Source organism: Prinia subflava, chromosome 10 (genome assembly GCF_021018805.1).
Source record: "Prinia subflava isolate CZ2003 ecotype Zambia chromosome 10, Cam_Psub_1.2, whole genome shotgun sequence".
Lineage (NCBI taxonomy): Eukaryota > Metazoa > Chordata > Aves > Passeriformes > Cisticolidae > Prinia > Prinia subflava.
The window spans coordinates 1,871,167-1,886,211 of record NC_086256.1 but is presented as its reverse complement, the minus strand read 5'-3'; the positions used below and the strand labels follow the sequence as shown (position 1 = coordinate 1,886,211).

The window sequence follows — 15,045 nt, the reverse complement described above, 5'->3', positions numbered from 1 at the left end:
AGCGTGGGATAACTCCGCGGTGGTGTCTGCAGTCATGTCTTGCCCAATCTTGTTTTTAATGTCTCGGGAAATTGGGCTTTTATCACTTCCTTAGGCAAATTCCTTCACGGGATAACAAAGCGAAGGCTTTCTGCTCAGACTCGGAGAGAGGCTTGCGAATGGAGAGCTTTTTCTTATGTTAAACATGAATTCGGAATCGTTTGTCCTGTTGTTCAGACTCCTAACTCCTTCTCCAAACACCTCCTTGTTCTGTTTGCTGTTTTGGGTATCCCGCAGTGAGATCCGGATTGCAATCACATTCATTTTTCTATCAGAAAAAAGAGATTACTCCTGATTATATAAATAATTGTATCAATTTGGTATAGCATCGGGGTATGGATGAGCCCCTGGCGGGGTACAAGGGATGCCCATGAAGAACATACTTTGAATTTTTTGTTTGCAGTTTTAACAGGACTTATTTTCCATCTTAAAAAGGGTGGGATTTCCATCTCTGCCCCAACAGAAAGTCCATCCCAGGCCGTGCTTCCACTGGATGTGTCCATTCCTTCATGGAGCACCCACACATTCCTCGTGCTCTGGAGTCTGCCAAGCAGGATATCCTCATTTCTAGACTCATTTTGCTCTCTCCTTTTTTCCCGTACAACAGATTTAATCCCCACTAAAATTTTCAGTTATTTCTGGGCTTGATGTCATCTCAATTATCTCCTTTCTTTGACTTACACTCTCTAGTTGATCTTACAAATGCAGGTACAGCTTTTTGTAAACCTCACTGAAATTTATTTAATCACAAAGGCTTTACAAGGCCTGACTCCACACTTGTGCAATTCGGTGATAAAATCAGGTCTTGGCCAATTTCTCCGTGGGAAGTGTGTTTGAATACACTTTACTTGGCTTTTCACAGCCTGTTGTGACTTCTCATTAACTTAAATCCAACGTTTCTTAATAGGTTGGAACAGATAATTATCTTGCCAGTGTTAAGAGGAGTCATCATTCATCTGGAATGATTCCATGGATAAATACAACCTTAACGGGATAATGGCTCTGTCTGATCACATTTCTCGGGCTGGCTCTTCTTACAAATCTAATTGTTCAAGTTAAAGCTGGGCATTAGGGAAGTTTTAAGAAGTAAGAATTCGTTTTTAAACCCCACATCCAAAATTCAGTTGCAGTATTGCCAGGAGAAGAAGAAACGGCCTCAAGCTGTGCCGGGGAGGGCTCAGGTTGGATTCAGGAGGGAATTCCTCATGGAAAGGGTGGTCAGGCCTTGGGAGGGGCTGCAGTCCCTGGAGGTTCCCAAGGAGTGAGGATGTCAGGGCTGGTGACAAGGTGGGATCAGGCACAGCCTGGAGCTGATGACCTTGGAGGGCTTTCCCAACCTCAGCAATCCTCTCAATCTGTGATCTAATATTAGACAGAGGTTTTTTCCCCTATTTTGAAGTGGTGACAGTGAATGGGCAAGTCTGTTCCAGTGCCCCAACTGCTGTGGGCAAATCCCTGACTCATCCCTTCCCAGGCTGCCTGGGAACTCCCCTGGAATTAGGCCAGAGCTTTTCCAAGGGGAGGTGGCACCACTCTCACTTTCCTGCAGCAATCCTGAGTCATCACAGGTAGAAATGGAATTCAGGGATGTCTCCTGGGCCTTTTTGCTGGGATGTTTTATTTTCCTGCACTGGGAGGGTTTGTTCCTACACGGTGTAGCTGCTCTGTGAGTTCCCTTCAATCAAATAAAATGTTTACTATGGGCACAGGGATGCTTTGCCCTTCTTTGGAACTTTACTTGAGGAACATCAGAAAATCACCAGTCACCAGCCTGCAGAACTTCCACAAATGGGAAACTTTGGTCTTCTCATGTGGTTTCTGCTGTGGATGAGCTGAGAGGTGTCTGCTCTGTGAGATTCCTGGTCATGTTTTCAAAGCCTGGCTGAGAAAACATCCATATGAACACTCTGGAGTTATAAAAACCCAAAATACTGCATGTGGTCATTGTGTTGTCAGTTCTGGAGCTCCAAATAACAAATGCTGCATGTGGGCACAGGGTTGTTAATACTTCTGTTTAATTTTGGTTAATGTCTGTTACCTGTTGGCAGAGTACAGTTGGTTTGTGGGCTCTTCATACTAAAATATTTCCAGGGGAGCCAAAGCAGCTACAGAAAATCCCTTGTGGGTGCCAGAGGTGAGTGTGTGACTGAGGTGTAACCCGCTGTGGGTTTGAGCTGTGCCTGTGGACACAGGGATGAACCTGTTTGGTCCCAGCTGAGCTGCAGCACCTCAGATCCCCTCTTGGAGGGGTTTTACCACAGGAGTTGTCCCATTTCTTGGCTAGCAGAGCTGGAAGGGTAAGGAGGGGTAGGGAACCAAGATCCCAACCTCTGGCACAGCCTGACACCCAGCAGCTCCCGGGCAGTGTTTGGCCACTGTTGTTTGTCACCTACCCCTCGTGACAGCAATATTGGCACTGGATCTGCCTTTTTTTCCCTTCAACCCTGCAAGTTTAAGCCACGTGGTCCCAAAAATTTGGGTTAGGTAAGGGCTGTGTGGCTCAGACAAGCTCAGCTTTAAAAGAGAATGAGAAGGGATGAATGCAGTGGGCCAAAATCTCAGCTGGTGCCAGCGGGTGCCAGGCTGGCTGTGCCACCTCCCTGTGCCCAGGGCCTGTCCCCAGCAGCGGGCTCTGCCTGGGGGCTGCACAGGCCAGGACGTGCTCCCAGGGGAGCTCTAATGCCTTAAATCCCGTGCTCACACTGGGAATGCCTGGCAGGGTGTTGGGTAAGCAGGGCTGCCCAGTGGGCTCTTAAGCCAGGCCTTATTTATGAAGAGGGCACGGGCTGTGTCTGAACCAAAGGGCCTCGTGGATTTGTCTGACCTGGTGTTTTCAACCTCTGGTGAGTTTTTAATGAAATAGGAGAGCTGCCAACACATCAAATACAGGCAGAGCATCTTAGCATATCCTTGCATGCTGTGTTTTATGAGTGGGATCTGGGAATAAGCTAAAGGATGGTGTCAAAGAGAAACGAAAGCACTTCAGAACATTCCTGTTCTCTAACTCACAGCATCCCCTCTGCCTTCCCTGTGCACCTCTGGGATCACCCAGCGCTGGGGGTCCCTCCAGGGTGCAGCACTGGGGTCTGGGATGCTCATTCCCAGTGGATTTTCCAGGACTGGCACCCTGAGCACTGCTTGGTTTGGTTTCACATTCCCTCTCCTGTACTCAGTGCCATCCAACACCGCTCTCCTCCCACTCCAGGTCAGGTTTCTGAGGGCTGGGTGACACCGGGAACGAGGATGTGCTCTGCTTTCCCTGCCATGGAAGGTGTGTGCACACCCCTTCTTCCCACCAGCACTCCCTAAAGCTCATACAAAACCTGTTTATCCCTGGGGGTGACTCCAGAACCCTTCCCTGGTGGCTGAGCAGCCTCACAGGCTGCGTGTGGATCTGCTGTGGCAGGGAGACAGCAAATCCTGGATGCTGGATGAGGTTTGGATACAGGGAATGTTCTGCTATGACCTGGGGCTGAGGCAGGACGTGCTGGCTTAACACAACCCTCCCTGTGATTTGCTGTTTAAAATAAAAGTACAGCAATAAAAATATTATAAATAACAATAAATAAATAAAATAAAAATTATTTAAACAAACAAACAAAAAAACAACCCTCCATTCAGCTTTTTGCTGAAGAGTTAAGGATTCTCCCCAGCTGCTGGGGCTCAGATCAGCCTGATTCCAGCAATTTTCATTCAAGGAGCCCTGTTAACTTCAGTGCATCAAGCACATCCCTTCTGCTGCACACGGGTTTCCAGGATTCAAATATCTTGTAAATATTACCAGATGACACCTTCAGCAGCCTCTCAGCACCGCGTTTCCCTCAGCTCTACCACTGCAGAGTCATTCCACCTCTCAAAAACCCGAGGAGAGATTTTAGGGTGGGTCAAGTCCATCCCAAAGATGCTTAATTAGCCTTGCAGTGAACAGCACTGCAAAACAAACTGCAGCCCTGCTGCCTTTCCCCCTTGGCTGCTTCTGCTGCCCAGATGCTCAGCCTGCCAGCACAGAGCTTCAAATCATTTTATTCCTGTGACAGCAGCTCGATTCCTGATGATATAGAACCCATGCATTAACAGCATCTCGTGGTTTTTCTCTCTTCCCCTTCCAGGAGTGAATTCCTCGGTTGTTGCTGATTTCATGCCCACATCGTCATGGAACATCTCAAGTGAATTAGATAAAGGTAAGCAGGCAGAAAAAAACCCCAAACCACCTGATTTGAGATTTTAAAATCTCCATTTTTCTTGATTTGACCAAATCAGCAAACAAAGGGGGTCAGGGGATGTTCAAGATAAACCCCATTTGCCTCGGGATCCTTTGACATTTAATTCCGTGTCGTTCTGTGATTTCTGGAGATTCATTTCTCGTACCAGGAAAATGTTCCTCGTGGCAAAAATATTTCAAGATGTTCTGTCACACTGTTTTTTCTGGTGGATCTTGGGATCTGAACCCAAAATTCACAAGCATCAGGCACTCAGTTTGCCCTGATGTGTTTTATTACCAAATTTTGAGGCTTTAATAGTACAAAATACATTTGCAGGTGGTAATTAGGTGCAATTTGGAGCTCTCCAAGGGATATGTATTGTAAAAAAAAAGAGAGATTTATCATTCTCCTTCATTTTATAAATTAAGCACTGCTAATTTAAGGAAAACTGCTGAGATTCCCTCACTGCAAGGCAGTGGCTGCAGCTCCTGAGTGAAATCTGTGCATCTTTGAGGATGCCCTCAGCCACCCTGACTGTGGAATTTGTCACCACTTCTCCTTTGCCAACCATTTACTGCTGAGCTGGAAATTTCCCACCGTGGAGTTCTGCCCCAGATGGTTTTCCCAACTGTTTTTGTCTGTGTTTTGTTAATGTTTTTTTGAACATGTGTTCATAATGTTTGATGTTTATCCATAAATATGCTTTCTGTGCTTAAGGATGAGGAGAATATGTAATTCTGGGTGCTTTAGGTTGATCCTTTCACATCTGCCTTCCCAGCAGGGAAGCAGCAGGACTTTCTGGTGACCCAGGACTCAGTGGAGAAGATGAAATTCAAAGGGCTGGTGCTGGCTGGTGGGAAAGGGACAAAAGCTTGTGGTCATTCAGCAGGGAATTCCCAAATCCCAGCAAATTGCCGAGGAAAAGCAGGATAAGAATGGATTTCTGTGCTGTGCTGTGCTCAGGGAACGTCCCACAGCTGGGGAGAAGTGAAGGTGGTGCCTCCCCCAGGCAGGATCACAGAATCCTGGAATGGTTTGGGTTGGGAGGGACCTCAAATCCCATCCAGTCCCACCCTAGGGACACCTCCCACTGTCCCAGGGTGCTCCAAGCCCTGTCCATCCTGGCCTTGGACACTGCCAGAGATCCAGGCCCACCCACAGCCCCTCTGAGCACCCTGTGCCAGGGCCTGCCCACCCTCCCAGCCAAGAATTTATTCCCAATATCCACCCCAAACCTCCTGGCTTTCAGTTTGAAGCCATTCCCCCTTGTCCTGTCACTAAATGTCCTTGTAAAAAGTTTCTCTCCATCTTTCTTGACTCTCTATTGAAGGGAGAGGCAAGCTCCTGTTCCAGTCCCTGCAGTGTCACCACTGCCATCGCCACCACGAGATCTGCCCTGTGGGAGTCCCAGGGAAAGGAGCCTCTTCCTTCCCAGGAGTTTGCACAGCCTGGACTGTGCCATAAACCTTGCCCAGGCCCCACAGGTACAACACACAATAAATATTCTATTCTGGAGGCATTACTGATTAGCAAATGTGACTCTCATCTTCACTCCTCTTCATCATCCAGCTGTTGAAATCTTTTTCCTCTGCACCTTCTCTTCACCTCCCTGCTGCTGACATTTAGTCAGAATCACAGACACACGATCCAGGAGAGGAATTCTTCCTGATTCCCCATCTAAACCTGCTCTTTCCATGCTTCTTCCTTGTTTGGCAGCTTTCTTTGGTTTTTCGGAGAGCAGGAAATAATCAAGTGGCCTAGAAAATAAAAGTAAAGCCCACAAATCCACTCAAAAGTTCAGAAACGCCAGAGAAAGCAAAACTTTGACTTTGGAAGGTCCAAGCAGAGCTGCCGCTCTGTGACTGAACCGCGTTAGCTCCGTGGCACCTGCTGGAGCTGGAGATATTGTCAGGAACAGGTAAAAGGCGGCTCCCGGCTTTTAATCCAGCTGGAATGCGGCAATTGGCAGCGCTCGGGCTGCATCCCGCATTCCTGGGGGATTCCCGGCCCCTCTCCGGAGCGCTGGCAGCTCCCACACCTAAACACGCGTTTACACACGGGGTTAAAACGGGATTCAAACGCGTTTGTGCCCCAAAAGCTCCGTCAGAGGGGCGGCTCCTGCCACAGAGGAGTTCGGGGCGGGTTTGGGCTGGTCTCAGCACCAGCGGGGCTTTCATGTGAGAGCTGCTCCTCCCCAAAGCCTCGGGAGCTCCCGCCTGGATCCAGAAAAAAATCTCCATTTTTCTTGATTTGACCAAATCAGCAAACAAAGGGGGTCAGGGGATGTTCAAGATAAACCCCATTTGCCTCGGGATCCTTTGACATTTAATTCCGTGTGGTTCTGTGATTTCTGGAGATTCATTTCTCGTACCAGGAAAATGTTCCACGTGGCAAAAATATTTCCAGATGTTCTGTCACAGTTTTTTCTGGTGGATCTTGGGATTTGAACCCAAAATTCACAAGCATCAGGCACTCAGTTTGCCCTGATGTGTTTTATTACCAAATTTTGAGGCTTTAATAGTACAAAATACATTTGCAGGTGGTAATTAGGTGCAATTTGGAGCTCTATTGTAAAAAAAACCGAGAGATTTATAATTCTCCTTCATTTTATAAATTAAGCACTGCTAATTTAAGACAAACTGCTGAGATTCCCTCACTGCAAGGCGGTGGCTGCAGCTCCTGAGTGAAATCTGTGCATCTTTGAGGATGCCCTCAGCCACCCTGACTGTGGAATTTGTCAACCACTTCTCCTCTGCCAACCATTTACCGCTGAGCTGGGCACTGCAAACCTCAGAGGGGAAAATGAGGCTCGGTTCCCTTTCTTTTGCATCTTAAGGAGCCAAACCTCCACTTGTCTTCCAGGAGGTCCCAGTAAAACTCATTTTAGAGCCTGTGAAGTTCCCCACATCAAAGTGGCTTCCAGCCCGATTCCCCAATTAAATCCCTGCCCGCTCTAAGTGGCTCTGACTCTACCTGCTGCCCTTTGGGAATGAGCATCTCCTCCTCCAGCGTGTGCCCCGTGTTGGGGAAGGAGGAACGGCTTGTTAATAATATTCTGCATTTTGAAATAATGACTTAATCTGGTGCTTTCCCTCGCCGGGTGAGTTCTGCGGTGATTATCTTACAACTGAGCCCTATTCAGGTTTCAATTTCTATTAAATAAGCTAAATCGACAGCATTAAACAGTTGCCTGTTTATTCTTTTTAGCAGGAAATGAATTTAAAAGAGACGCAGCCACCCGTGAAGAGCTGTTGAAAGCAACGATTGATGGGAGGGAGGAGGTGGTTTCTCACCAAAACCTTAAAAAAACAAACAAACTGGGCATAAAAAATAAAAAATAATCACTTTTAAAACAGGGGAGATTTAGCTATGAGCATTTCTCTCTTTCCCTACCAGCAAACCATGGTGTGCAGAGGGAATGCCACGAGGGAGAAAGAGAAATGAACATATGATCCTATAAATATTTAATTCTATATGGAGAAAGAAGTGAAACTGGGGGGAGAAGGGGGCTGGAGGCAGCGTGTGAAGCTTTGCACTCCCAGGTTCTTGGCTGGGGGAGTCTGGAGCAGCCCCAGATGGGAGATCTCCCATGGGGACCATGGCTCACTGCTCCAAGAGGCTGGGAAAGCCTCATCCCCACTGGAACTGGGGTTTCTCCTTGGATTTCTCCTTCCCTGTCTGTCCCCTCGCACCACCAGCTCCTGCTCCAGCTCTTTGTTTGGGAAAGCTCCCAGTGTCCCACCTTTAGAAAGGTGAAGAGCCCTCCATGGAGCTGCTGCTGTCCCACAAAACAGATCATGGAAGGAGAGGCTTCTCCTTCCTCCTTCCATCCCCTGTCAGTTTATTTACAGAGAAATAGGTGTGAATTGGAATGAGAGCCCATTTCCATCTGCTACACTGGAGGAGTTGTTTGGGATCTCTTCATCCTTAGGCAAGGATAACACTGGAGTCTTTGCCAGGAAGGAGTCAGCTTTGGAATATTGCTGTGAGCAGGGTTCAGCCTCATGGCTGCTCTTTCTGCAGGGCTGACAGGACAATGTCACTGTCACTGCAGCCTCATCCCTGCGGTGGGTCCTCCCAGAGCCCCATTCCCACTGCGGCCCCTCCAGAGGCACAGGGATGTGTCCTGGCTGTGGCTGAGCTGGGCCAGGGCTGCAGCTCATTTCTCTTGCTGGTTCCTCCTCCCAGAACCTCCTGATCCTTCAGCTTCCCAAGAAATCCATTACTGTGAATTTTTGCCTGTTTTCCTTTTCCTTCCGTGGCCTATCAGCTGTGGCAAACAAGTCTAAAGCCCTGGAGCTTGGGAACCATTTCCATTTCCAGACATCCACGATTCTGAGCCCAGGCTTGGAGCTCTGTGGGGCCCACGGTGCTCCCTGGAACAAACATTCCCTGCAGAGCTGGGCAGCAGGAGTCAGGGTTGTACAGCTGAAGGTTCAGCTGGGATTTACCCTTAACAATCAAAGACCTTCAAGGATCACCTCCAGCACCCCTCCCCTGGGGTGTTCCGGGGATGCACACCTCAAAATGACTGTGGAGGGTCCAAACGAGGGATGGGAGAGGGGCAGCGTTTGGGACTGCGTGTCCTGACCTTCCTGGAGATCCAGAACATTCCCTGAAGGGCTGGACAACAGCTCCAGCACAGGAGGAGGGAGATGCAGGCAGTGGAAGGTCTGCAGGACACCCAGGGGTGCAGCCAGGCTGCTCAGGGAGCCTTTGGCTCCCCTCACTGACAGATCCAGGCTGAGGCTCCACCTTGGTCCTTCCAGGCAGGGAAAGGACCTGGCTGTGGGTCCTGCAGGGAAAATCCTGGATCTCCCAGGGAGGATTCGACTCCCAGGCAAACTTCATCCCAAACAACATAAACACAGCCAAAGGTGGGGAAATCCAGGTGGATGGAGGCCTCCTGCCTTTGGGCCCAGTCCTTCCGAGGTTCCAGATCCTCCTTTGGAATCAGGGGATGCGAATTCGATACGTGTGCTGAAAGGGGAAGAATTACAGCTTCACATTCATGCACAATTTACCTTTCTATTTTCCTTTATTATCTGGGGGATATGGGGTAAATCAAGCTCCCCTGGTGGGGCTCAGGGTTCTGATTCGATTTGTGGGGTCCCGTTAGTAGCAGGGCAGTAAATTACTGCTACTTTGTTTGAAAATTTTTTTAGCCACAGTACATTAGCTCCTTTTGTTTGCTTTTCCACTGACGGAGTGCGCGTTTTTATTTGAGAATTTGTGTTCCATGAATGTCTCATTTATAAATAATACAGGGTGTGAAATTCGAAGGTCACAGAACGCAGCCTGAAAATGAAACCACCCTGAGTAACTTTGGGCTTTCAGGGCAAAAATCTTTCACAAAAAGCTTCACTCACATCGGGTTTTTTGTACAATCTGAGTTTGTGCAGTGAATATTGACCATTATACATAAGGTAACTATATATAATAACCCTTTCCTGGCTCATCCAGCTATCTTTGTTTATTTGAAAGATTGATAGATCAGAGGGTCAAGGGACGTGTTTTATTGTACGTTTCTGTTCCAAATTTCCTGACATTTTGGGTTGAAAAAAAAAATAGGCCTTTAAAAGGCACAGAAAGGGCTAATAAGAACCAGATCCTAAAGTGATGCTATGTCAAAATGTCAGAAATAACAGCTTTTCTTTGACTCCACAGCATTAATCTTGAGGCACATACCTTTCCATACACCCTCCCTTTAATGCTTGAGTTTTTCTTTGTGGCTCTTTACTGCAGAGCAGCTTCTAAAGTGACTACAAAATCCCTTGATGGTTTTCAGTAGTTGGCTTTATAGCTGGATGTGGACATTTGTTTACCTATTCCAAATCACTTTTTTTTTTGGTGATAAAGTTTAGAGGTTTCCTACTTGGGCTATAAAACTGGTTCCTGAGTAAAGAAAAGCTTCATTTCCCCTCAAAGTGCCCTCTGAGACATCTGTCCTTAAACCTCAGGGTTGTCTGATGAAAGGAAGGGCAGAAGCAACTCTCAAATGCATTCCAGAGTTCGTGGAGGGCAGTGAGGTGTCCAGTTCCCACCCAAAAGCAGTGGGATTCATGTTCCGGATAATTTTTAGGAGGTCTGGGTTCCCTCCACAAGCCCAGCACCATCTCTGAACTGCCAATTATCAGAATATAAAAATTAATTCTGAGAACCCCAGTGACAGTCACAGGTGGAGGTCTGAAAATCCACCAGGCCTGGAGCCTGACCATGGTCAGCCTGGTTGAGTTATCCTGTGTGGCACTGAACCTCTCATGGGAAGGGAAAGTCCAGGACAGAATTTCCACAGACATCCCAAATTGACTCCTCTGAGGAAACCCACTGGGAGTAAAGCTGGGCAGGCTAAGGCAGCAGAGGGTTTCCTTTTGTCCCAAGACTGGAGACTGGATATTTCCATGTGATTATCTGGACTTCTTTAACCCTGATATTCTTCAAGGGTTGCCAGATCATGACTTGAGTGCAGCATCTCTTCCCTCCCACTGTCATTCCTCTTGTTTATTCATTTAAAATAAGTGAAATTCAGTGGGAGTTTTCCTTTTACCCCTTTTAATAACAAGGTCTGGTGATCAGACCCACGGGGAGTTGTCTCCTTTGTGAGTTACGGGCAGATCCAGCAATCCATGAATCCTTTTTCCAAGGGGTGTGGATGGCCACGCTTCCCTCAGGAATCCTGCTGCTTTCTTCCTTTCCATGGAGCAGCCAGCGGGTTTCTCCAGCATCCTCAGTCTGGGTGGGCTCTGTGTTGGTGACCTTCTCCAAAGGCAGCTATTCCACATGGAAAATTCCCAGTGGAGCGGGCTCGGTGGTGGTGTGATATCTGTGACTGTGGAGCACATCCAGCTGTGGCACACACTGGACTCGTGGATAATCCAAGGCTCCGGATGAATGAAAATGGAGCTTTCCCCAAGACACTTCTTCCAAACCCTTCAGTTCACAAACACAATTCAAGGCCAGGTTGGACAGGGCTTGATCAGTGGGGACAGTGGAAGGGGCCCTGCCCGTGGCAGGGTTTGGATCCTTGAGGCCTCTCCCAGCCCGAACCATTCCAGGATTCCATAAATGCAGTGGAATTTGCATTTATGGAATCCTGGAATATCGGTGTCCCAGTGCCTTACTCCAGCCGGGGCAGGTTCTGCTTTCTGCACTGCAGGTTTGAATCTTCAAATCCAGAATTAAAATCTCCTCCAGGGCAGCAGCTGGACAAGGTGTCCCCACAGCTGCCTGAGGAAAGCTCTGGAGATGTTTGCAGAGAACTGTGTTGCTCCCCATCTGTAATGGAAGGAGCTTGGCTCACCAGCCTCTCTTGTGCACCTGGATTAAAGCTGGGTTAGGCTCGAGCAGAGACTTTAATTTTAGCTTTTCTTTGAATATTCCGCAAGATCAGAGGGGCAGAAAGAGGAGGATAAATGAAACAACAACTCCTCTCATAAAATGACCCTTGCAGGGTCTAATCCTGCATCCCCACCATGCTTTAAGCACCTTGTGAAATCAGAAACACGCAGCACACACGGTGCTGGGGGGAAAGGTCTCGCTGTGGCCAGCAAAACCCTCCTGCAAGCCAAGAGGGCCTTACAGCTCTAAGATGTGTCTTTGGTAATTTAAGATGCAGCAACCATGTGGTCGCAGAGCAGATTAACATTCCTTGGCCGGCCAGGGCGAGCTCTTATTTTGAAAGCCACCTGGGTTCCACTTAAAAGTAGTAGAATAGTGGAGGATTTATTAGGGCTGGGCAGGCTCCTATTTAACAATGTCAAGGCAGAGCTGTGGAAATACAGACCCTTTTCTTCTTTGGAGACACGCAACGCCCGCAGCTCGTCCTTGCACAGCTGCTGCTGCTCTGTAACATCAAACCAGCCCGGAGCCTGGCCATGAAGGATACCCAATATTTGGGTTTTATATGCAGTGTCTCCAATTTATGCGCTCAGAATCATGAGGATGACTTATGATGTGTTGTGTTTGCCTTGGCAACGGCTCAAACCCAGAAATATATTTCAGGCTTGGCTTTCCAGATATTATCTCAAGTCATTTAAAAGTTCATTATAGGGCACCCGCTAGTGCTGCTCTAGTAAAGGGGCTGTCAGCATTTTTCAAGGGTTTATAACTCAGCCATTAAAAAAAAACCTCTCTGTGGGCTGAAACTTGGCATTCAGGGTCTAGGCCCAGCAGTAAATTGTTTTTACAAATTAAAAAAAAATCAGTTTGACTATTATTAAATTATAGGTGGGCTAAATTTTATTTAGAGCTCTTTCAGGCTATTCTCCCGTACTTCTGCAAATTAAAACGTTTCCCAAATGTTTTTATAGAGTGCTGCTCTAAAATACGGACAGGCTTTTGTTCTGTGCTCGAAACCCCGAGATTTAACTTAAAATATAATAACAGTGCTTATCCCAGCATAGCACTTTTCACCTTCAAAGTGCTTTATGAGCATTATCTCATTAATGTACATAGCAGCCTCCCCATGATGTCAGAGGGATTATTATCCTCACTTTATGGCTGCAGACATCGAGCCAAAAGGTTTAAGGCTGTTTTGAAAAGGCCTTAGTTGCACAAATCCCATGTGAGCTTTGATTGGCTTTGGGTGTCTACTTCCCCTTGGCTCTTCTAAAAATCACAACTGAGCTGATTCACCCAAGGCTGCTCCCAGCCAGGATTCAACTCAGACTTTCTAAAGGCCGGTGCCACCAGACTGGATCATTCCCAGTACACAAAACCATCCTTTTTTTGAAGAAAATGTCCTTTAGGTCAGAGGGAGTGAGCTCCAGCTGGAGAGCTCCTGGGTGGCAGGAGAGGGTCAGATGAATTACAGTGAAATGGTTTGGATTGGAAGGGACCTTAAAGCTCATCCCATTCCACCCCTGCCACGGGACACCTTCCACTATCCCAGGCTGCTCCAGCCTGGCCTTGGACACTGCCAGGGATCCAGGGGAAGCCACAGCTTCTCTGGCAAGGCCTCACCACCCTCACAGGGAAGAATTTCTCCTTTGATGGGCTTTGGAAGGTGAGAGACACATTAAAAATACAACTGGGCTTCTCTCCAGCCCCTCCACACCAGGCCAGGGCAGCACTGGATGAGTTTGGTGCATGCCAGGGAAGGGATGCTCACCCTGTTGTGTGCCTCAGTAGCAATCCAAGGCTTCTGGGGAGTTCATTTTCAATTCCAAAACTTCTTTATCTGTGAGAAACATCTCCCAGAGCTCCCAATGGCTTCAAAGCTGCCCTGCTTAAATCTCACCTCAGGTGAGCTGCTTGATCTGGTTTATGATTCAGATGCTAAATTTATGGATTTGAGGACTAATCTAGGGTGAATTCAGCAGATGAATTTGTTTTAGTGTTTCTGCAGTAGCTCATGGAGGAGGGTGGAAAACAATCAGAGGAGTCAGCAGCTCCTGAGGCCACTTGTGTTGGTACCTACAGAGAAACTGCAGCCACGCTTTTTCACTGCCTTATGATTTCTACTGACGCTTTGAAATCCTTTTCCAGCCTTTGGGAACCTGCCCTCCATCCTCAGGCCTTTATTTGCCTCTCGTGTATTCCTGAGGAGCCCTAAAAGCTCCTTTTCCCTGTGCTGTGTGCCAGGCAGCCCATGCCAGGGCATTCTCTGGCTGTGGGGATGTCTGGAGCAGTCTCCAGGCATTATCAGGAGCTGTATAAACGGTACAGGAACCCTACGGTGGGTAATTAATGTGGTTCTCTGGTCCCGGGCTATTAGTGGGGCTTTATTAAACCCAGGTTGTGCAGAGAGCCCAGGAGTGGCTGCAGCTCTGCTTATTAGAGAGAATGTTGGGAGGGCAGGGCAGAAACATTCCCTGGGATGGAGCGTGGAGAAACGGAGAGCTGAGGAGCCATGGGACAGCCCTGAGGGACACTCTGGGCCCTGTCTGTCCCACAGGGCTGGGGTCTCTGCCCTTTACCCCCATCCACAGATTTCCTCAATAATTGGATCCATGGGAGTGTAGGAACAGCTGTGTTTTCATGGAATCACGGAATGTCCAGGTTGGAAAAAGCCCTTAAGATCACCAAGTACAACCAGCTCCATGTTCACCACTCAGCCACGTCCCCAAGTGCCACTTCCACCTGGTTTTTGGACATTTGCAGGGATGGTGACTCCACCACTGCCCTGGGCAGCCCGTTTCAACACTTTATATCTCTTTGCATGATTTTTTTTCCCCTGATACCCAATCTAAACCTCCCCTGGTACAACTTGAGGCCGTTCCCTCTCACCCTGCCCCTTGTTCCCTGACAGAAGCACAGTTTCACACCTGCAGGTTAGAACTTAAGTGAAAAAATACACGTGGAAATAAAGACCTGTGGGCAGGGCCTGGGTGCCAAATGTTTGTCCCAAATGGCTCCTGGGACCAGGTGAGGACAGGGACGCCTTGTTCAAAGAGCTGTGCAAACACAGGGTGAGTGGTGTGCTAAACAGATTAAAAACAAAGGCAAGAGATACTGCTCTCCACAGACCATAATGAAGGGAGGAGCTGGGCAAGCCAAGATTGCAGGGAATAATTAGGGAAGTGGCTTACCTAGGCAGGTGGGGTGGCTGAGCTGGTTTGGAACGTGCTGGAGGGGTTTTCACACCTGTAGGAAGGTTTCTTGCTGGAGTTAACTGCAGATGGACTTGGGAGTGATGGAGCACAAGCAGCACAGCACGAGTCTGGGAATTCCCCATCCCTGGCAGTGTCCAAGGGATGGGGACAGGGCTTGGAGCACCCTGGGGTAGTGGAAGGTGTCCCTGCCTGTGGCAGGGGGTGGAACTGGATGAACTCCAAGGTCCCTTCCAATCCAAATAATTCTGTGA

At 48.2% G+C, this 15,045-nt stretch overlaps 1 protein-coding gene across 1 annotated transcript in view; it reads left to right on the top strand.

Annotated features, from left to right (window-relative positions):
- ROR1 (receptor tyrosine kinase like orphan receptor 1) overlaps nucleotides 1-15,045 on the top strand; it is a 150,174-nt gene that overhangs the window by 95,735 nt on the left and 39,394 nt on the right. The window contains exon 2 of the mRNA XM_063406907.1: nucleotides 4,149-4,220. Within this exon, the coding sequence (XP_063262977.1) occupies nucleotides 4,149-4,220 (72 nt within the window). The remainder of the gene's footprint in view (nucleotides 1-4,148; nucleotides 4,221-15,045) is intronic.